Source organism: Pomacea canaliculata, linkage group LG5 (genome assembly GCF_003073045.1).
Source record: "Pomacea canaliculata isolate SZHN2017 linkage group LG5, ASM307304v1, whole genome shotgun sequence".
NCBI classification, from domain to species: Eukaryota; Metazoa; Mollusca; class Gastropoda; order Architaenioglossa; family Ampullariidae; genus Pomacea; species Pomacea canaliculata.
Window position 1 is genome coordinate 26,646,576 of NC_037594.1, and position 22,926 is coordinate 26,669,501.

General features: G+C 41.7%; 2 protein-coding genes and 1 long non-coding RNA gene across 5 annotated transcripts in view; 1 reads left to right on the forward strand and 2 right to left on the reverse strand.

The window, feature by feature from the left end:
- Positions 1-44: 44 nt before the first annotated feature.
- LOC112564200 lies at positions 45-11,844 on the reverse strand. The gene is made up of 3 exons (XR_003099174.1): positions 11,232-11,844; positions 6,749-7,505; positions 45-81 (listed from the first exon to the last, which is right to left on the reverse strand). It is a non-coding gene; the product is annotated as an uncharacterized LOC112564200 (long non-coding RNA).
- Positions 8,678-21,007, forward strand: LOC112564197. Of its 3 annotated transcripts, XM_025238848.1 has the most exons (4): positions 8,678-9,730; positions 14,440-15,643; positions 17,861-17,965; positions 19,571-21,007. In XM_025238848.1, the coding sequence occupies exons 2-4, from the start codon at positions 14,875-14,877 to the stop codon at positions 19,573-19,575; spliced, it is 879 nt and encodes a 292-aa protein (XP_025094633.1). In that variant the 5' UTR covers positions 8,678-9,730; positions 14,440-14,874; the 3' UTR covers positions 19,576-21,007. The 3 variants fall into 3 exon arrangements, with proteins under 3 accessions (XP_025094633.1, XP_025094631.1, XP_025094632.1); XM_025238846.1 differs by lacking the exon at positions 19,571-21,007 and having other exon boundaries at positions 8,685-9,730; positions 17,861-19,465; XM_025238847.1 differs by lacking the exon at positions 19,571-21,007 and having other exon boundaries at positions 8,685-9,730; positions 14,444-15,643; positions 17,861-19,465.
- Positions 20,655-22,926, reverse strand: part of LOC112564199 (uncharacterized oxidoreductase YajO-like) — a 7,861-nt gene continuing 5,589 nt past the window's right edge. Inside the window, exons 6-8 of the mRNA XM_025238849.1 lie at positions 22,790-22,841; positions 21,934-22,095; positions 20,655-21,422 (exon numbers count right to left, since the gene is read on the reverse strand). Coding sequence (XP_025094634.1) covers positions 21,327-21,422; positions 21,934-22,095; positions 22,790-22,841 — 310 coding nt within the window. The 3' untranslated portion in view covers positions 20,655-21,326. The remainder of the gene's footprint in view (positions 21,423-21,933; positions 22,096-22,789; positions 22,842-22,926) is intronic.

Sequence of the window (22,926 nt, forward strand, 5' to 3'; positions counted from 1 at the left end):
ACACACACACTCACTGAAGCAAAAGTTGGTCTTTCTTATGAATGCTTGGATGTTGGCCAGAGAACTAGGTTGAACTTGTGTCTGAAAAAAGAGACTTTTTTACAGCTTCGCCAGCTAATTTTGTCTTACCTTCCGGTTTGCTGTTTGGATGAAAGAACTAGAACTATTGAGAAATATAAAATCTATAAATACTCGTACATGCCATCCTGGGCGGAATCTGTGTTGCACTCAGGATGGTGTGTAGTAAGCTCATCACATTATTCATTCGTTTCAAAATAACTTTAGTTGAAGATGGACTGACAGTATACACCCATTCATGTAGATTAAAAAAATAAATGTTACAGAAGCTGTTACACAAATCAAAAAATTATCTTTATTGAATAAGAGCTTATATTTTTTAACCCTTCTCTGCCAGAAGAAAAAAATCATGGTGACGACAACGTCTCCAACTTTTTTTCAACGATTTCTGTTTAAAGTGTCTTTTAATACCCCAAATCCTTCAAAATTCAGGTTTTTGGAAAGAATCTTTTATGGATACATGAAGGATTCTTTTCACACAAGATAAGATAAAATCAGTTAACCTAAGTGAGCTGAGATTTCCACTATACGTATAAAAATCTTTCTTTACATCAACATGGCTTGCACAAATGTTTCACAATTCCGCTTCCTACTAGCCTAATGCTTTATGAAATCCTTTAAATCTTCTTTTTGTTATTTATTGATGCAAGGTTTCTAGACTGAGCCAAGTGGTGTAAGCTGAGCCCAGCCACTACAAAATCTCACATCTTTGCTTCTTTAGTCCCATGATGTTGGCCTCGCTACAACTTCAAGATCGTGGTGGTGCGAACGTGTTACCACGAATAAATATGTAATAAATCATTATTTATATTTTAGTAATAGATGCCAGGAGTGAATATATGCTTTGAAGATCGGTCGGGTGTGTTCAGTGATCTTGAAGCGCCTACACTGCCGTTACTATCAATGAATCAGCTGACCGTATCGTCCTCTTCATTGCCACCCGACAACGGGACGTACCCGTGCATTCGCTGTAACTTCCCGGGTAGAATCTGTCCTGCTTTTTAACAATGTGGAACTTTAAAGCAATTGTTTTCAGCATATGTAATGAAAATAAACTTGGACTGTATGTGCGACAAGGAAAAAATTTGCTGTTTGAAATGAATGAATCATTTTTGGGAGAAACCAAGGTACTAGTCGATCGCGCTTGGTCAAAAAAAAAAAAATAAATAAAAATAATAATAATAATAATGGAGTTAACAAAAATACTGGTTTCTCGTCCCAGACATCTTTGCTGACAAGAAAACTGCCAGTCTAGGAACAAACACTGCATGTTTTCTGTCTCACGAAATAGAAGAGTGTTCATTCCAGAATCAATCCATTCCGTGTGTCTTCTACAATCATTCACATGCCATGTTGTCCTGGATTTTGTAAGAACCATGCTGTGTCTCCTTTAAATCGGTAACCATGGAGATGATAGTTATGAGCAATGACAAGTCATGTAGTGAGTTCACCAAAGCGAGAGGCCCAGTGGGACTAAACCATGATAAGAATGAGTTCTGTTGAGAGAGTCGAACCCACGCGTTCAGCTATCATTCTTCACCAAAGTATTTTACATGTCTGGCTGTATTTTTGTACTGCTTTTGAAAAGTCACTGTAGAAGAAACAATATACAAGTTGTTACTGACATGTTCGATATCTCTGTACTGCTTTTCTTGATAAATACCTCAATTTTCGGTAGTTTACAGAGCTTATCTATGTCATTATAACCCTCGCCAACCTCACAATCCCAGTCGTTTGTGTTCATTTGTTCATTGGTATTGGTCAGTTTGATTAATAAACGTTTGTTAGCGTAAATAAAGTTTGTTTGCAATACAGCTGTTTGTAACTTGTTTTTCGGCTATTATTTTAACCAGCTATTAATGTTCTGTGATAGTGTGAGGGATCAAAGAGGCATCTGATAATACATCTGAGAATACCTCTGATGATACATCTGATGATACATCTGATAATATTACATACACAAGTGAGTCATGCAATGCACTGCTTATAACAAGTACAAGCGGTGCATGTGTTTGTGTGCGCGTGTGTATGAACACATAGACTCACAGAAAGCAGAGAATAAAAACTATCTACTCAGTTTTAAAAAAATAATTTATTCCTCTAAAAAACACGATAAAAAAAAGATTTCCGAATATTTTTCTTTAAGTCCTGCCAGAATGAATTATTCATAATTAAAAAAAAAACAGACTGTTTTTAAAAAAACAGAGATAGAAAGACAAAAAGAACAATAAAGAGTGGAAGGAAGGCAAGTTACTGAGACTAAATAACATAGCATATTACACCAAGACCTGATAATTTAACAAAACTAAATAGTTTTATTCATTTATTCCTTCTTTCTTTTTCCCTCTTTTAAGACAAAATGGTCTGTTCTGAAAAAGAAGAAGGTATATCAGCACTGAAACATACATTAATGAAACTCAAAGGTGAAGTAGACTTAAGGACAGAGCTTTAACATCTCTTAAAATTCCATTTTTGCACCCAGAGGTTTTTAAAGATAAATTATGTTGTGCCACGGGAAGAGGAAAAAAAATCATTGATATATTTAGAACTGTTGCATATTTACCATGTCTGATGCTGGTTCAGTCTTGTTTGTTGATTGTTTGTCTTAGCATCCTCCCCTCCACCCCTGTCCTCTGTTGTGATGCTGTGGTGTTGAAGGTGCTATGTTTTGTGCAGGTAAAGCTATACATGCATTTATGATTGTTTTCATTGAGACAAACATTCTGTTATTGTGTCACATGTCTGTATGGTCCACGTGTACAAGCTTAGCACAGTTTAATGTACCTCATTGAAGTTCAAAGTGAAAGTTAACTGAGCGCTTTCATATTATTATTTATTTGTTTTAGAAGAATTTTTTATAGTTTTGACTGTTGACATCAATAAATATTGAAATATTACATTTGTTTTGGTGTTTTATACTTTTATTTGACGGGTGCAAGAACAGTCTAACACTAACGAACAAAATGTTTGTATGAGTGTATTTATATATGCAATAAAAATGTCAGTTTGTTTGTACGTGTGTAAGTAAAAAAAAAATGTAAGCTCACTTCAAACCGCGATTTCATACAGGTATGCCTCATGATATGCATTTATTCTGCTAGTCCCTTCCACAGTATTATATCCCTATGTTTGTTCACTCATATCATAAACACATACATATTTTTTAATACAATATCACATTCGTTGAAGTATGCACGCACCCAGACATGCATATACACATCAACACATGGCAAAGCAGACACCTTATCCCGGGTACACACACTTACAGTCTCCCTCCCCTACCTTTGATCTTTGTTGTGTAAATGTGTTGCTACCTCTCACCATATTCAAGCCTGGAAAAAAAAAAAGTTCATATCTCCCGTGAATTTGTCGTAAAGCAGCAGGGAGGTGAAAACAAGCGGGCTCCAGCAAATGAAGCTTCTAACAGATGTCATTTTTGTACTGGGAGTGAATCAACACCTTCCAGCCATCAGCTTTTTTTTTTTTTTTCTCCTTATTTTTTTTTTTCTTTACTGGCAAGCCACGGCGGGTTTGCCCGCGCATCCGTGTAGGCCAATAGCCTCATCATTTCTCCTTTTTTATCTTAGTTCTTTTCCGTGGAATGTTCTCGACACCGGAAACTGCCGACGAGACCTATAACCTACATTATAGAGATAGCGGCGAATGTCTCTCGCAGCCTCTATCCCGCCGCCTCCATATTTCAGGAAAAGGTAACTCCGTTTACACGCGCAGATCACTCTTCCGTGTCCAGTTCTCGTTGGGATCTCCGTGCTCACATCGATTGTGAACTGAAAATGTGAATGGTGTTACTACACCGATATAAAAACCTGAGTCTTGCTGATGAAATGTCAGTGCCAATCTTTATTTTGGTTTTATCTTATCGTTTATTCTTCCTTTTATTGTAGCCTTGTGCACAGAAGATAGATCACAAATATATGCTCGAGGAACACAAGAAACCGATAAATTGGAATTCAACTAGTTTACACTTGGGGAAATTTTTTATTTTTTTTAATTAACCCATTTGTTTGTTTGCCAATGATGAGAAGAAATTGGAAGAAACTGATTTTTTTTTCTTTTCATTTTCGGCATGAGTGTCTGGAATGCTTTTTATCGTTTGGTGCTGTCGCCATATTGGAAACTTTCATGTCTGCTTGTTTTTCAATACCTTCAGTAGCTGGTAATCTACCTTTAGTCTCGCCATATTTCTCTTCTTTCCTCGCTATCTCCTTTAATCTTTTTTTTCTTTCTTCCATCATCATCATCACCACATCACCACCTCCTCCTCACGTAATGCCGTATTCACGAAATTTTTCTATTCTCGCGAAGCAAGCAGACGACAAACGTAGCAGCGGCTGCTTTAACCGTTTTGAAATTCAAATTGATGAGTTAACTGTCCGGTACAGCACGAAGATCTGGAGATTTGCTTTAGACGAATGGCGGTGCCATGGAAAATGAGGCAGAAAGCAACTATAAATGACACAGACAGACAAAAAAAAATGAAAGGTGAATGAACTCGGGTGAATGAACTCGAGGTTTTATGTGTCCTGGCAATATTTTATTAAAGCTACACACACACGAACGCCGAGCATCGTGACCTCCTGGCTTGAAATTCGCAAACTTTAAACTAGAGAAAACCTTCCGAGCCTGTAAGTCGTGGTTGTGATGAACTTTTGTTATCAAATATGTCACCATACACTACCCAGAAGGCTCCATTCCTGAACCTGTGAACACAAATCTCTATGACCTCATGATCTGCATACAAAGGTCAGGTCGCAGTTCACTTCACTTAACATTCTTGTCGACTGTCGCCTCGTTGAACACGGGGAGGGGATGGGGATGCAGAGGTGGGAGGATGATGTTTGTGGGGATGTCAGCTCCAGCTAATTACATTGTAAAGATCTGGTTACTAAAGATACCCAGGGTAAAGTGGGCTTTAGACTGAGCTTAGTTCATTACAAGATACTGACTCCACTGAATGAATTAAGCCTTTCTGTTTATTAAACAAGAACCGTAAAAAGTATTTATAGCTCACATGTTTGTTTCTGAGTAGTGTATAAAATAAATAAAAAGAAAAAGAAGGAGAAAAAGTCTTCATTTAAAGCTTAATGAGCACTACACTAATCCTACGAATTCCTACAGACTGCAGTGTGACCATTGTCTCGTCTGAGAAGAGATAAATGGATTTATACATTCTTCCCTCACTCTACGGCGCCAGTAACACAACCGAAACAAATAGCTCCGGGTAGATAAGGTAGACATCACACCCAGCGCCCAATGATTCAACTGTACAGCTAGGCTGAGGATCATGGGAAGAGGAGTCGGGGGGATCTTGGGTGAACATCATTGAACTTGTTTTTCTCGCAGCATCGCACAGAGAATAGGGAAGATGAAGAGGGAGGGGGAGGTTGTTGTGATGCTTGTATGCTGGTGTCTTGTATCCACCCGACACAAATTCAATTCTTATCGAATAAATATTCTTAAACATGTCCTAGCGCGTATCTGTCAGTCGTGTTTGTGTGTGTGTGAGAGTGTGTGTTGTGTGAGTGAATGTTGCATACACTTTTAATGCTCACGCACATTGTCTCAAGCAATTATTTATTTCATAATTATCCAGATTTTTAATTATTAAATTGTCTCAAGCAATTATTTATTTCATAATTATCCAGATTTTTAATTATTAAATTGCGAATATACTTTGTAATTATTCCTTATTCCTAACATGAATCTGTAGAGAAATAAACAACCTGAACCTGCCTTTGATAAACTCGCATATTCCAGGGGAGGTTCCTCCTCGAGGAGACTTTCTATCTTACAGAAGGTTTGTATATTCCTGGGGAGGCTAGCGTATTCTAGAGGACACCTTACATGACTACAAACTGCTATACAGTGCTCCCCAGTCTGAACACCACCATGCTATGGGAACGAATGAAAGAAGGAATAAGTGAAAAAAAATCCAGTCCTTCGTTCTTTGAAGATTTGTCAAGGGTAGGGCAGGGTAGGGATTGTGGGGTACTAACCATGAAGGCGATGAAACTTGATTGCCGAGATGTGAATGGAATAGTTTCCACGGAAAAGAAAATATGGTGTGTGGTATGTGGGGCCTAGAAGGAGAAATACAATGCACCCTGCACTGATGCCGTTAATCCTTTGATTGCTAGTTGTGAGGGGAGAGAACACTCTCTCCATTCGTTTTCCTTATTATCTCCCCATTGTGATTTGTTTTGACCACGAGTGCGAGCGGCCATATAAGTGTGTGTGAGAGATAGAAAGAAAATTGTGTATCAGTGTATGTCACATAGGATCTTCTGAACCATTCATGTTACATAGGATACTTCACGCCTGCCCACTCAACCATGTTCGTCAAGACACTAGGCGGCAAATAAACAACAACAAATACAGACTAAACTTATCTCACTGCTGGCATCGTGACAGTCTCCGTGACCTCTGTGACCTTACGTGTTCGCCGGTATTAGCACGTGCACACGCACACGTACGCGCGCTAACAGAGAGAAAGAGAGAGAGAACGAGAGGGGAGGGATAGGGTTCCATGGGAGGATGCGCAGACAAAAGAAATATCTCCATGATTTCTATCTTTAAAAGGCCGATGAACAATCGAAACTGTTCAACTTCCTTGATCCGGAGTGCTGGAGAAGAAGAAGAAGATACAGACCTTCTTTGAAGTCTCTAGCGGCTCGTCACCGTTGGTCTCTGGCGGGCACACGGAGGACGGCCATCAGGGCTCTCCAAGCTGTCCAAGCATCTTCTTGGGAGCGTGCAGAGGGTCCGATGTCGCCGAGCCATCGGCTGCTACACCACGACGATGACACTTGAACGATAACCGCTTGACGCCTGCTCACGTGCGAGGTGGGGCCTTTCTCTCGAGCACTCTAAAGTACCTTCTTTCATGTCGAGGGTTTTGTGTGTCAGGGACACTGCCTGTCCCATATTGGTGACAAAGATAAGGTGAAGCTTGAAAGAAAATAGAAGGGATTAGCAGGGATGAGGACTGAGCATCGACGCCGTTACCTTCCCAGTCTGTCATTCAAATTTTCTCTGCTGCCTGTCTTGACATCTGTCATCTGTCGTCTATAATTTGATGACAACTTCCGTCATTTGGTTAAATATGTAATGCCATCTGTTAGCATATGTTTACGACATCTTTCATCTGGTATCTGCCAACGATCTCTGCCATGTGTGACATGGTTTGGGTTAACTGCCTTCTGTGCAACTTCTGTCACCTGTTTATTCAAGTGAAAGAATCAAAAAAATATACTTACTCCTACTTGTCTATGATGGTTCTTCGAGTGTCATCTTTGGCCTGATGCGAAAATTCAATAAAGATGTCAACCGCGTCCATTGAGATGTTGCCAGTGTGGTTCTGCACGGAGACTTTGCACGCGCTGGTTAGCAACCGCTGAACCGTCACACTGTGACACACAAACAAGATGGCCACAATCTGGGGATACCAGGAACCTCTACTTTCAACAGTCAAGCGACTTAAGCTGGTCTTCTTTGGTCATGTGACCCAACACAAAGCCCTGTGGAAGACTATCCTTCAAAGCACCTTAGAGGGTAGCCAGAGGAAGAACTGACTTAAAAGTCCAAAGACTCGACTGGTCGTCCTGTACAGGACTGGCACGGCATTACATACAAACAAACAAACTAACAGGACCTGCTGACTATCACCCACAATAGACAAGTGCTGCCGTGTCTATATAAATATAAATATCATAAATTTCCCACCCACCCAACGACAAGTGGCGGTCACGGGACGACTGACTGACTGACTGACTGTGACACAGACATCAGATGTGGGGGACGTCCATACCTTCTTAATTATCTACATCCCCACACTGCTTGACCTCTTCCTCTCTCCATCTCTCTCAAAATAAATAATCTAGAAAACCATCTAACAGACTTTCAAACGTCGTTATGTGAAAACAAACTTTAGCAAACACAAATGATGACAGGACGAAAACTCTTAAATGAATATCACTAGAGACGTCTCTGCCCTGTGGTTCAATCCCACTGTGTGGATAATGTCGCCGGGAATAACTGAAAATGAAATGTTAAGAGGTTTGTTCCATCCATTTTTAGGCAGCTGTCGTAGAATATTTGTTTGTGGGTGGGTTGGGGAGGTGGTCCTCAGACACGCAATCACTCGAGCGGTTAAGTTTTTGTGTCGGTATATCTGCTTGCACGGTTTTAAAATGTCTTCGTCGATTATTGTCCTTTGGGGTAAACTGATTCTTCTTCTGTAGCGAATGGACATTGCGTGACTCGGGTGGTGTTTTAAAAAACTCTAATATTTTATTTTAAACGATGCCATGATCCATTGGCTGTTGCAAGCTGGTCCATAATAGAAGCGAATCACTTCGTTATTTATGAAGGTATAAAAGGAAATAATTAGAAGGTAAAGATGTTGGAATGCTTCGGATTCGCTCTACCGACCATGCGTGAAGTTTGTTGCCACGAATTCATGAGCGGGTACAATAATTTTTATTTTTAAATACAGCGGAAGAAATTGTTATAGACATATGCCGCCAGAGACTCTCTAGTTCCTACACTTCGTCCCAGGGTCAAAGGTGAACATCAAAGAGGCACGAGAGGATGTGACTGGCAACAAAAGGCTGTCACCACCACGATAATAAGGCACGAGCTTAGACAGCGTGAATAAAGGAAGAATGGAGAGAGTTGGTGGCCGCTACGTGCCGAGTGTGGGTGACTGTTGAGAACTGGAGACCTACACACATACCAGATACAGTGGGGGGAGGAGGCGAGGAGGGAAGGAGGAAAATAAGAGAGGAAGACAGAAGGAGGTGTACTGTATAAGCATGACAAAGCAGAGCTTAAGCCGAGCTTAAAGCATGGCGAGCGCCGTGTATTGAAAGGAATTGTAAGCCAGCGAGGCATTCAAGGCGGACTCGGTCTGTCAGTACCCGTTGTTCTCACATCCACCCCGGGTACAGAAAGCTGCCGTTCCTCTCTAAAGTTCAAAAGAAACTGATCGTCTTTGACCCGCTTTCTGACCGCAACCATGCTTGGAAGGAAAGAGGGTGTGTGTGGAGGTTGAACGGTTGAGTCTGGGCTGAAGGGTGCAGGGTGTACGATGGTGGAGGAGGGACGGAGGTGTCCGAAAAGGCCCCTCCCAATACTTCGCCCCGCCGCCGTCTGCCTGCTTGGCGTAGTCGAACATCCACACACCCCTACCACCACCCAGCCTTTATCTGCAACCACCACCCTGGTGTTACCTGATTTGCCCGACATCCTCCGACAGATGGCTCGTCTACAAGACGGCCCAGGGCGCCGACGGTCGAATTGTGCTGCTTCTTCCGGCGATCCGTTCCCCACCATCATCACCACCACCACCACTACCACCAACCACCACCAGCAGGAGCAGCAGCAGCAGCGTTTCCTCGCCACTTAAAAAGCACCTGCACCTTTTGGCCTACCTGATCCAGCGGCTAGACTAGCAGCGAGCAACAGGTTTTTTTGCGGCGGGCCGTCTGGGAGGCCTGGAATCCCGCCACGCTCACGAGCAAGAGAGTCTGCGCCTCGTGTCTACACCGGAAGACGGCTGACACCGTTGCTAATCGGGGGCCCAGCCCGGTCCTGTTTATTTACCTTGGCTACTGGCCGGCAACACCATGCGGTAAGCCATTTACCTGAAACTCAAACTATACACCCTTTTCCCACCCGCGGTTATGACTGTCCCTGGGTTTTCCCCTTTTGTTAATTTGGGAAGATTGTGATCACGATTACAAAAAAGTGTTGTGCTTGCAACTAAATAATTAATTAATCTACAAATTATTCCAGTTTTTTTAATTCAACGTTTCTCAAGATTATTTGGCCATATGTTAACAACAAAAATCTCATCGGACGGAAAAAGGTTTTCTCTGTGCTACGGTTGTCACGCATGAGTGGATTTTTTCAGTCACGTGACGGTGTTTCTTATGGAAATTTTCTGCAGCTTTATGAGCCGAGTTCTTACAGAGGCTATAGTTGTAAAGATTATAGTTGTCATGGTACATAGGTAAAAGCAGAAAGAGGGGATGTCGATGAGTGGAGAAGAATTGACAGATTAATTAGCACCTGTGTCATGCCAAACTTAACTAGGATGTAAACTGTTTTTACACGGAAAAAGAGAAAATAAAATGAGACTCAAACCGTCCACAGGTGTGAAGAGCACTGTTTGTTAACTTTATTGTGACGGATCTGTGGACATACAGGTGTGTGCCTTGTTTTACCAAGCCAACAGTTGTTTCTCCGCAGAGCTTGTCCGTGGTGGAGCTGGTGACACAATTCATGTTAACACCCTGGGTAGGCTTAAGATCCTTGGATGTCAGAAGCCGGCTTGTCGGTTCGACAGAAAGACTTTCAGGCTGTCGCCCCAGATACTTACATTAATGAAGGGTAAACGATCTCATGTTTCGTGTCCTGGTATGTGGATTCGAATTCTGATATTTATCTCGTTACAGTATACCCTACCATTTCCTTTCTTTGTGTACCCAAACCGGTTTAGTCACGTATTCCCTCAAACTGAATACCCGTGAAGTTCACTGACATTGTCTCCATGTCCATGGGTTAAAGGTTAAAGGGGAATCGCCGTGCACATTTGCAATAATTTTCCCTGTGTCATCGTAATACGATACAAGCAGATACAGTTCCTGCCTGCCGCCTGCTTGCTGACAGAAAAAACCTTCATGCTTTATGAGGCAACGGCAACTCTGTGGCAGACGACCGTGTCCTGCAGATTAACCTGAAAAGTGAGAAATGTCTGATGCAACACCCTCGAGTAGGTTCGTTGACCTCGTGCACGTCTGGTCCAGGTCGTGCAGTCTATGTTCACACGGGGTGTTCAGATGACAACTGCTAGACTTTCTTCCCCACCCACACCCCACCTTTTTATAGGCTGATGCTTTTATTGTTGCTGACGTGGTGATTCTGTGATGTATATAGCTGTCACTATTCTGTTTGCCAAGTTGCTGAGTTTGACTTTATTATTCTGTGTATATGTTGTCATATGAGACTGTTGTTGTCTGTTGTGACGAGGGCGGGTGGAAGATGATGTTACTTTGTCCTTGCGTGTGGTATGCTGTTGTTACTGACTTCATTATTCTGTGTGAGGTGTAGAGAAAAAAACAACAACTCACAGCAGGTGATGGTCGAGTGAAATGTTCTCTCACTATACAGCTTCCAAAGAGTTGGCATCATCGGATGAACAGAGTTGTCTTTCTATTGTGCGGTGTCCAAAGAAGACAGATATCAGTGAACCTCTTCACCCTTTCTTCACATTTTTTTTATCTTTAAAAAAAAAGCAAAGGTCCTCCCCTAACATTTTTTCAAGTCGTGTATATATTAGATTATACAGAAAATCGAGTTTTCGTTGTCGACGATGGCCACCCGCTGCTTTCTTGATCGTGTGCAGCAAACACCAGTCTCCAGCGTCCATGTCAGCAGTTGTCCAACTATAAACTCCTGTCTATCTACTTTCCTCCCTTCCCAACAAACTGCTCATTTTCCCTATCCTTCTCCCATCTCTAATTAAGTTTTATGACATTTATCACTGACTTGGACTCTTATCATCCACGTGACATCAACACTTTATTACGCGCATCGCTTCTTGTCTTCAGTCTTGCTGATTGCCTGCCGGCTGTTTTCCTCCCCCAGTCTGGCTCCTGTGTTCTGCTGGTGCTCTACCTTTAGTGTGAAAGTTTTTGTATTTAAGTTCTGAACCATTTAGACAAGAGCGATAGTATTAGGAGAGAAGCTAGAATTTAAAACATTACAAAACACGCGGACGTACATACACTTATAGAGAGAAAGATGGAAGTATTGGGGGGAATGTACAGAAGGAGAAAATTGAGAAAATATATCGAGGGTAGTACTCATAGCTCTGCGAAGAATTGAAGAATCAACTGGTTAAGAATGTTAACTGTCTAGTGCTTTTAGGGTTTAACAGATAAATGAATTAATCTCAAGGGTACTAATCGAAATAGCAAGGAGTATTTCATCTGTTCTTTCACTCCCAGCTGAGAAGAAAGCAAAGAAAGAGAAAGCAACATGAACTGATCATGAACACCGTCGAGGGTTACATTGAGCATTGAGTCTTCATCCATGTCATCTCTTGCTGAAAAAAATTGTGCGTGCAGGAAAATAAAATGCGGAGGGTAGTTGGGGCAGGCAGAGGGCAGGAAAGGTCCGCAGTCAGCCACGCCTCAGACCTTGGTGTCCGACTATCAGCAGGCGCTCCTCGTACGCCGTCGATAAGTGGAAGCGTAGGCGATGTCGCATGCTGATAGGCGAGTCGGAGGAATGCGTGCACACGTGCCTTTAAACGTGATGACTGTGAGATTGTTTGTAAGAAGTATAACTTGATCAGTTATATTTTTTCGCTCGTCTCTTCCAAAAAAAAAAAGTTGTAATGAAATAAGAAGGAAAGCTTGAAAATACAAAAGCAAATACTCAAATGCTTGTTTCCAAAATGAAGCAGACAAAATAATAAAATATAACCTTGAAAAACAATATAGTTGACAGCAATAATGGCGATGCGTAGGAGGAAGATACAAGTTCGTCAACTTGTTACAAAATAACATCATAGGATGGAGGGCGGGATCGGTCTAGTGCCGTGCTGTTGAGCTGTGTTAAGCCCCTTGTTTCCATCACAGCAAGGATCGTAAGATTTTTATTCGAATATCGTCCTGGGGGATACTTTTCTACTCCGGTTTCCTCCCCTTGCTACCCGTAAACCTACCCACCGTTTTGTGGAAGCATTTTCCTGTCAAATCAACCTCCCAACCAGGTTAAAGTAACAAAGATGAATGTGTTGAGTTTACTCATTATTGTTTCGTAATGAAACGAACGTAAAAGCCAATGTTCACGCCACCTGTCAAAATTTTGCGACGACCTTTCACCAACGCGTAGGTTCTGAGACAAGGGAGGAAACTACATGTTTGCGCAAGCGTTCTGTCGTGTGAGTTACTCCCCATTACTCCCCTGTATCCGTGATGCCGCAGTAATCGAATTATATCCAAACGAAAAGGGAAAACAGGCGCCGTAAAATTTAAATGCACTAGATACTGTCTCTATTTTTAGGGTAAAGTGCACATCGGGAAAGACACGTTCTAAGTCGAACGAAATATTAAGTTATTATTGTTTAAAATGAGATTTTGTAGTGTTCCAGGAAACAAATTCTGATTACGTTTTTTTCATCTCGGTGGGAGATTTCATGTAGATAGTTTTACAACTAAGTAAATCATTGCGATGTTTACCTTGTCAGCCTCCTTGTTTTCTTGTTTTTATGTAGAGTATACGTCTCCTAGAATTTTAAGAACGAGTAGAGTTAAAGAGAGGGAGGAAAAGTTTAAGCCCTTTGCCCTCTGCAGAAAGGGCAATCGACTTTCTGTATGATGCAGATACTTTCCAACGACACTTTCTTACCAGACTTCACCACCAACACTCCTCCCCCATCCTCCCCACCCAATCCCACTTTTCCCTAAAACACACACATGGATACACACACACACACACACACACACACACACACACACACACACGCACAGACACACACGCACACGCGCGCGAGTTTAGTATAGGTTTTCGCTGAGTTCCTTTAAAGCAATCTCTTTTGAAACCTTTTTTTATCGATTTTCGATACTTGTGATGGGCTGGCACTTGCCTAATTTAAACTCAAGTTTCTTTGTGAAAGCATCAGGTCTCACGGAGTTCAAAGGTCACGTGTACGATTGGCGAACGCCCTGGGTCAAAGGGGGGTGAACAGATGGGCTGGTTCCTGGAGCCCTCCATGTTGAGAAGAAAAAACGAGCGCCCATCAGCAATGTGTCCTTCCAGAGACATGCAGCTTTAACAAAAGAAACAGTCTCACAATAATCATGTTCCCGTAATACACATAACAACTACTACAAAAAAAGAACGTTCGTCATCAGTGTCACTGTAGAGAGGAATAATGGTGACACACCTAACAGCACTGTGTCATTTTGAACACCTGATAGGCACGACAGGCTAGAGAGGATACCACCAACCCCATTGTCTCCATCAACAGGACTCACCTGATAGCACTGCCTCGTATTCTGCTACAGCCCTCGCTAAAACAGAAACAAATCAGGGAAAAAATAAAGATACCGCGCATTGAACTGTTTAAGTGATTTCTTTCAATCAGACCATCGCGTGCCCGCGCATGTTCACATAGGGATGCCATCGTAATTTTCAATAGGGATTTTTAATATTGATTTTATTTGTTCTTCACTTGATTGTTATTTGACTTGATATGCTATGTTGCCCTATCAACTCTGTATCCTTCTGATGTTCTGCAATGTTTATTTACCTTCTGCTGTGTTTCAGGCAGCAAGCCTTCTTGTGGAGAACCACAGCGCCGCCTGGTATACTGATCTCCTACAGAAATATTAATGAGTGATGGGAATTGCTCTGATGGTCACTCCAACTGATTGGAGTCGACACCCACGTGAAGAAAAAATGGACAGTGCAATCATCTTGTTCATCCTTAGTTTGAGAGCAAAGGAAAAAGTGATTGGAACAGATTGTGAAACATGGGAGACGATGTTCAGAAGATAGGCATCAAAGTATATTGTCTCTTTTTTTTTAAAAATCTGGGAAGAGGGTAGAGTGGTTAGTTAATCCGTTTCTGTTTTAACGCCTGATGGGAATGGAGAGGCGAAAACTTTCCGTAAGGGGGCGAAATCGGCGCAACGATGACGTTTCGGCGATCCGACCAATCAGCGCCGTCACCAGAGGACTTGAAATTGATTTTCGCCCTTCATGATCGCGCATAAAGCACCGCGGATAGAGCCGCCATCCACAGGCTCTTTTGGGGGGGATTCCACGCAGGACTGGGAACTTGCGAACGCTGCAATCTCGTTTGGACAAACTCTTCTTTCTTTATCACTACCTCACTCTCTCTTTCCATCTCCCCGATCTGCCGCTATGATTGTTTCCCTGTTGCTGTACCTGTTCCCGCTTTTGCACCTGGGATACGCCCTTGTCGCGAACCCTTCTGCCTCCCGGTCGTCGTCATCGTCGTCTCACCCTTCGCTGGGTGTCCCCAAGTCCAGCGCGCACTGCAGCGACTGCGAGAGACTGCTGAGCAGCCGCATCAAGGAGAAGCAGGAGGTGGAGCGCGTCAAGCACCGCATCATGGTGGCCATCAGAAGCACCAACAGCGACTTCGCCATGCCTTCTTCTCGGTTCGGGGCTACTGTCACCGCTGCCGCCTTCGCCGAGACCAGCCCCCCACGTGGCGTCTTCAGCGACGGCGACGACAGCGGCGGCAAGGAAAGCGGCGAGAAGGCGGCAGCTGTAGAACGAAGGCGGCAGGCTGGCGGCAGGCCGAGGAAAGAGAGAAAAAAGTACGCCACCGTTAAAAGAAACCGCGAAATGACGGGATTGGCTAGCCATCTCTATGACCAGGGCGACGATGATGTTGATGGTGGTGGTGATGATGATAATGATGACGGCGGCAGCAGTAGAGAGTGGTCGGTGAAGAAGAACGTAGGAGGGCCGGACATCGTCACTTTCTCCAAAGTTCTGAGTGAGTAACCGTCTCTTTGTTAGTGTGTGTGTGTGCGTGCGTGCTCACTCATTGCCGAGATGCCAAACGTGCGTGAGTGGGATCGTCATGAACCTGGGATGCGTGCGTGAAGCTGATGGGAAGCTCCGTGTAGTGTTGCCTTCATCAGCGCTGTCACGCGATCTCTGGTTTCTGTTTGTCTTCATCTTTACACGCTGACCGCTGTCTGTTGATTTCCCAGTCTCTCTTGGCCTTTCTCTGTCGTTCCTTCTCATCCTCTCATACACAAACCACACACTAGCATATACCTACACACCACTACACTCACGCACGCATGCGCATGAATACTTCATCTGATAGAAGAGCTGCTCTCTTCTTTTTTATTTTTTATTTATTTTAGGATGGATGGGGACAGATTTTGCAGTTTCTGCTTTTTACGACTTTTTCCAAGCCTCCTCTCTTCGTGGTCTTTAACATGTTTTACAACTCCTAGTTCAATTTATTTTCAAATGTTCACCTTCCCTCAACCCACCCGACATCCCTCATTTACACCACCCCTTCCTTTTTTTTCCCCCGGATTGGTAACCTTGCCTAAAGCTTTCTGACCCCTGATTGCTGTCGTCTTGGTAAATGGCACATTTTCCACTTGCAATCTTTTTTTTTTTTTTTTCCTTTCTCGTTCTCTGATAGTAGTTTTGGCTCGCTTCCACGAATGGAACCAAAATCAATACCAAAATCTGCTTCTGCCTCTGGGAGGTGTCAGCGAGGAAAGGTTCGATAACTAGTAGACAGTGTCTTCCCACCCTTCCTTTTCCTCGCTTCCTTCCCCTTTCAATCCAACATCATTGTAGATCCCCCTGCAAGACCTCAGTGACAAACAACAATTTAAAAAACGAAAAACAGAAGAGTGAGAAAAACATCCAGCCCACCACACATTAATCAGCTTCTTGTGGAAGGTTTTGTTGATGGCCTTGTAAACATTCTGATAGTACTTTTTGTTAAATCTTTGCGTTGGTGTTTTCAATCCTCCTTTATATCCAACTGTGGTTTTTTTTCATTTTTTTTAATTCCTGCTGATGGAGGAGAGTGTTTTCTCCCCACCACCACAACCACCACCACCACGCCCACTTTGCCATCAATTGTTGCGTGAAACCCATCCCTCGACACTAGCTCCTGATTAAAGTTCGTTTTTGTCTTCAAACACAGGGCACACAAACAAATAAACCAGCCACACAAACTTGGTGGGTAAATGCGATGTTAGTCTCCAACCGTGTCAGTCGTATGTCGGTCGTACTTCTCTGGAAACGGCGACCCATTAGTCACTTTGTCTGTTTGACAGGTTAACAGCTTGCCATTCAAAGCAGTGCCGTATTTTTTCATCGATAAAAATGGTTCTTTCGCTTAAAGAAAAAGATTACGATGAGACCTACATAAGCAATAAATGTGTTGTCAAGGTTACTGCACTGCTGAAAATCGATTTCGATTGAGACGTAACCGCCGGCACTATCCAGTCCGTTTTTATCTCTCGTCTAAAGAGTGAACCTACACCAACGTGTTCTCCACTGCTACGACATGTGCAATGGTATTCCAGAAGAGATTCGGATTTCGACCACTTTGCGACTGTCATCGGAATCCTCTAAGTCATGAATAAATAAATCTTAATAACTCTCTTCTATCCTCGTCACAGAAAAATCCAGGAATAATAAAGTTTAAAATTATCGCTTAAATCGCAAAGACATTAATCAAAGAAAAAAATTTCTAGTTGAAGTCACACGGTTTTAAATTTCGTTAATAGGATTATCAAGCAGAAATTAATATTTTGTAATTTTGGAAAGCTGAAGAGCTTCCATCTCATTCCTGCATGGTTTTGTTCATTGGATTTGTTGTCAATGTCATATCCAACTTGCGCATTAAATCAACAGTTCCTAGACAATAATTGAAAACTGAGCCGAATTAATTAACTCTTCGGTTGAACAATCGCAACCATGGCTCCCACAACCTTTCCCTTCAATCCCTGCTGGAGCTGCATTTTATTTCTTCTTTTTCCTTCGTCTTGTTAATCGTTCCACGTAAATAGAGTTAATCGGAAGAACGGGAAAACAATGCCAGCAAAATCATTTTCAGTATACACGCACGCATGCTCTTACACATGTGCACAAATATTACGAATATAATGTTAATACGTGGATGTGTGTGTGCGGGTGTGTGTGCGCGCGTACGTATGTGTGTGTTTAACAGTATCTAGACGAAGGCGCAATGTTCTTCAGTTCAAGCTGAGCTCTGTCGAGCCCGAAGTCCAGAACCTGGAAGTGGTCAAAGCGCGCCTGTGGCTTTTGCTTCACGGTAAGTCCCCCTCCTCCTCCTCCGAGGAACCCAACACAGCTTCAAAGTTCAAAGATACGGAAGCCGACCGTTCAACCGCGAACTCTTGGAAGCTGGGGATGGTGTTAGTGGGGTCAGGTCAGATGAACACCACAGACACGCAGCCCGACACTCGTGTGGTCCCTCGGGCAGACGATGACCGTCCGGCAGCCAGCAAACAGAAGAAGAAGACGGCCGTTTTCAAGGTGCTGCTGCTGAACGACAACGGCACGGAGACCCTACTGACCTACCTGCGCACGAACGTAACAGTGACTAACTGGCACAAGCTCAACCTGCCTGTTGGCATGATCCAGCAGCAGCTGCACGCTGCTCAGCCTTTTCTCACCCTCGTCATCCGCTGCAGTCGTTGTGGCAGGGCCCTGCAGACTTCTCCGCCCACTGCTGGAACCACCAAGCCCGTCGCAGGCGACAGGCGACGACGCAAAGAAGGAGGCGCATACAAGGCTAGAAGTCGGCGGCAGAGAAGTCGTGTGCATGGGGACGGAAAGGCTTCTGGGAGGCAGGTCACAGGTCAAAGGAAGATGGCATCACGCATGCCAAAAAGACTGCAGCATTTGCCGTTCCTGGTTATTAACACGAGGATCAGAAAAAGCTGAAGTAACAATGAACACTGGGATCCCTTCCTCACCCATCCCACCATCTTCCCAGAATACTCTCTGCTCTCGCTCCATCCATTATCCAAGAGGTATTGAAACACGTGCAATATTCTCTACTTTCCTCTGTTTCCTGCTTCCTACTTTTGAGGTCAGTTGCGTGTGATGACACTTCATGCAGAGGGCAATAAATATTCTTCATTTACGCAGCATCCCCTCCCCCACCACTACCACAACACAACCAAAAGTGGGTTCAAAGCAATTCACCTAATTTATATCCATGCCCTCACACATTCACGAAGGTGCATGAGCATGAGCACACCATTTTATGGCCACACACACACATGAAGGGTGGAAGAAATGAGAGTACCCTGAGAACACCTCAGGTCAGTGGTGTCATGTCGGAGCTGCATGGCGGCAGGCGTTCTACTCGCTGCACTGCCACCCGGCATAAAGGATTGTGATGCGTGTGTGTATGCTTGTTTGTATAAATGATTTTAGTGCGTACATGCAAGCCAGCAGGTTTTCATACAGCAATCAGATATCATCGTGATCATGAGTATACCTATAGATCGTATTTGTGAATTGTGGTCATGGTTGCCAGCAACTGTTCGTTTCTACGTTGATGATTTAAATGTTTATTGTTGTAAATCACGTTGTTGAAAACCATCGATAGAACTTTATTATTATTATTGTCATCTGCAGAATGCGTTGTGTACGCAGTTCATGTTTGTGTAGTGACCTCATTACTAAAGTTTTCAGAACGGGTCTGGCGTTACTAGTGTTGAACAGTTACCACGACTTCTGTACAGCTGTGGATCATGTGACACGTGTATTAAAATTAAAAATAATAAAAAAATTTACACAATAACCCTTGGTCTTGTTGCTTATTTTGCTTATTTTGATAAAAAAAAAATATTCCTCATCTAATGAAACATATTGTAAATACTGTATTTTTTATGTCCTTCCCAAGGCTGATCTCATTTTCTATAAATGGGGGGAGGACTTTACCAGTGAAGAGGATGCCCCCATCCACCACCAGCAGGTTGTCAGCTCGGGGAACAAACTGCAGCGGTTGGGGAGGCGGAAGAAGGGGAGACCATTGTCTAGTGAAGGAGATAATGACTGCCTTCTTTCTCTTTCAAGCTAATCTTTAAAATACTAACATACAAAATACCCCCTAGACTTTATATTATTCTCCATTAAAAAAATTTGGGTCTCTCGTTCAATATTCCCATACCAAGAATTGACTTATTCAAGACGAGTCTGAAATATTCTGGAAGTGTTCTTTGGAACAATTTTCCCTTGGATCTCCAAATGGAATCATCTGCACAAGTTCAAACTGGGACTCGTACAAAACCTTTTTGAAACCCTTTTGATTACCTGCAGAGGCTTCCTACTGTTACTCGCACCAACAAAACAAATATGTACCACATGTTGCTAATGCTCTAGCCAAAGAAAAACAAAAAAGCAACAACAAAAACTGACAAATTAGATATCAACCACCATAATTGTACATAACTGCTATGTTTTTACTGCATTGTTTTAAATTAATGTTTTTATTTCTACTACTTAGTCTAAGGTCTAGAGGTAAAAAGTCATAGCTTTTGCTTATTCTGTTACCCTCATAAATAAAAATTCGCTCTCCTTTACTCCCTCCCTTCAAGTGTATCCTTTCAAATTACTTTGTCAAAATTTGCTCTGCTTTGTAATGTTGCAATTTACTCAGTGTAATAGTTTTTTTTTTCTATTTAATAACATAGTTAATTTCAACATGCACTGGAGCAACACACCCCAAACACTGAAGTCCATGACTTTATAATAGATAGAAAGACATTCTGCAGAATTTGACAAGACTGAGTGGTCCTGCACTGGCAGCAGCCAGACCACACACATGCACTGCATGTCACACTCTGCTTTCTTTGTAACATATCACATTAACCGTGAAACTATTCTATTCAAATGTTTATCCCAACACAGATTACCACCCATTTTAGGAATTTTGAAAAGGTAAATAAGTAACATAAGAAAAAAAAGGTACAAAGATACTTACAAAATTGTGCTTTAACTTTATTTTTGCTGACAAATCAGCAATGTGTAACATGCAAAGTTCAAATAAGTTCATAAAATCAATTCAGTCAATTCACATTATTAAAGCACTGCCATCATAGAGTTGCCCACTTAATGATCAATTTTCTATCATTTAAATCAAAATTATGTTGTGCAATATTTATTTTTATGCTTTGTGTAAAACTGTAAAAGTCTGATTATTCGGATAATAAAAAAAAATATATGACCACAGCCACCATGTAATTCTCTGCATTCATCCATTTTAATCTGAGTGTGCAAACTGAATAAGTTTTTATTAGTTGTGGCTCACCTGTCTGAAGGGCTTTTTCAAGAACTTCAACAAAAAAAAGTCTTACCAAGAACCTCAACAAAGAAGTCTCACAAAGAACCTCAACATGTATGTCTTACCAAGGCTGTCTACAAATAAGCTTCATTTATAATATGAAGAAATCACTTTTGTAGAGACCTTATTCTTTTTTATCAAAGCATGCAATAAATATTTTAAGGACCTATATAAAATGCAGCATAAGAAATAAATGTAAACAAAAGCCCAGTTATATGTATTTCAATTCATAAATATTCCTGTCTGCAAATGCAACAGAAACGAATCATAAGCAATTCGTGGATCATGCACACTGATGCAGATGCATCTCCACATGTTATTCACAACGATCAGGAGTGGTCCACTGATCCAGCTGCCGCCCAATCTTCTGTTTCACAGGTTCAGTAGCATCAGATAGCTGCTTGACTATTTCCTGAAAAAAATTGCATCAAACATGTTATCATGATCATAAATAATAAAATCTGGAAATAAGTGTGATTAATCACTATAATAAAAAACCCCAGTAAGTTCAGTGTTCCAGAAAAAAAAAAGGAACGAAAAAAAAAAACTGAAAAATTTTCTAAGAACTGATTACCCTTAGAAAAGGCTGAATATGCAGGATAAAGGAAAAACCTCATCAGCAAAATCATATAAAAATTCATCACATCAGCATAAAACTGACTCCAGATGCCACAGGCTTTTTTCTCTCTCTTTTTTTTTTATAGGTACACTGCAATACATTTGCTACCATTGTTCTTCCTCCTTTTTTTTTTCCAGTCTTCATTCTCACCTGTCCTAGCTACAATGCAAACAACACAGACATATCAAAAGTTATAAAATGACCAGAGTGAATGAAAGCTGTGATAGCGTAGTTGAAATTGAAGCAACTAATCCATTAGGGCTGTCTTTTTACAAAAATGTAGTCAAAACAAAGAGAAACACACTGGTGATAGCTGCATGATTTTACTGTTTTGGACCACTTGTTCAGGGCTGCTAGCACCAACAATCGCAACTGGAACACTGGGTTGCTGCAGTACCCATGACAACGATGCAGTTGCCATGTCCAAGTCATTAGCATCACATATCTTTTTCACCTTCTTAAGTGCCTGCAAACAAGAAAAAGTATTTATAAAGAAAACATTTTTTTAAAGAAGGCCCACGAGGCCATCTATAACAATGCAGTCTTGCTTAGTGTATATTTGTATACTTACTGAAATTATTTTATTTTCCCAAGCAGTCCTAAGGTTTTGAAAAGGTCTTATCACATGCTTTTAAAACAAAATTTTAAATATAACTTTGCTCCATAAATTGTGAGCTTCAAATAATCTGTAACACAAACAGCAAAAGTTCTTGCCAGTCAGGCATTTGTCATTATAAATCAGTCCTCAGACACTCAGACAACTACCTAGTAAGTAACCAACTAGATATGAGTATCAAATTATAAATGGAAAACAGATCTGTACAGCCAAGGAACAAGTCAGAACAATGTATTTTTAAGGGACCTGGCAAATATCAGATGCAAACTTAACAAGAAATTGTTCAAAATACTGTCAAAAGCTGTTATAAAACCATATGCCCAACGAAAATAAGAGAATTATAAGAATGCAACATTTTAGTAGGTTTGACAGAATCCCTTTCAAAATTCAAATATATTATTTAAAAAAACCTTCAAGATTTGTTAATAATGCATCATTCTGCAGACAGTTTGTTTCAACCCTAAGTGTCTGACTTGCTGCAAATTTAGTTTCACTCCACGAAAGAAGGGAGATAATGATCATTTAATTTCTAAGCTATGTTCACCTCAAAAACTTCCGCTTCTGCTCCATCTTGACCATGTCTAGCAAGCGAGTTCCTGTTGATTAGAATACATTTCAGTCAAATATAAATGATTTAGTGACTCCAAAACTGCAATATGTAGAAAAATATTTTCCCATCAA

What these genes read in the sequence shown, in the direction of transcription:
- LOC112564197 (XM_025238846.1), top strand. Translation starts at nt 14,875, where the DNA reads ATGATCGCGCATAAAGCACCGCGGATAGAGCCGCCATCCACAGGCTCT. An exon ending in CACTTTCTCCAAAGTTCTGA is followed by an intron (nt 15,644 to 17,860) that starts GTGAGTAACCGT and finishes TGTGTTTAACAG; the next exon opens with TATCTAGACGAAGGCGCAAT.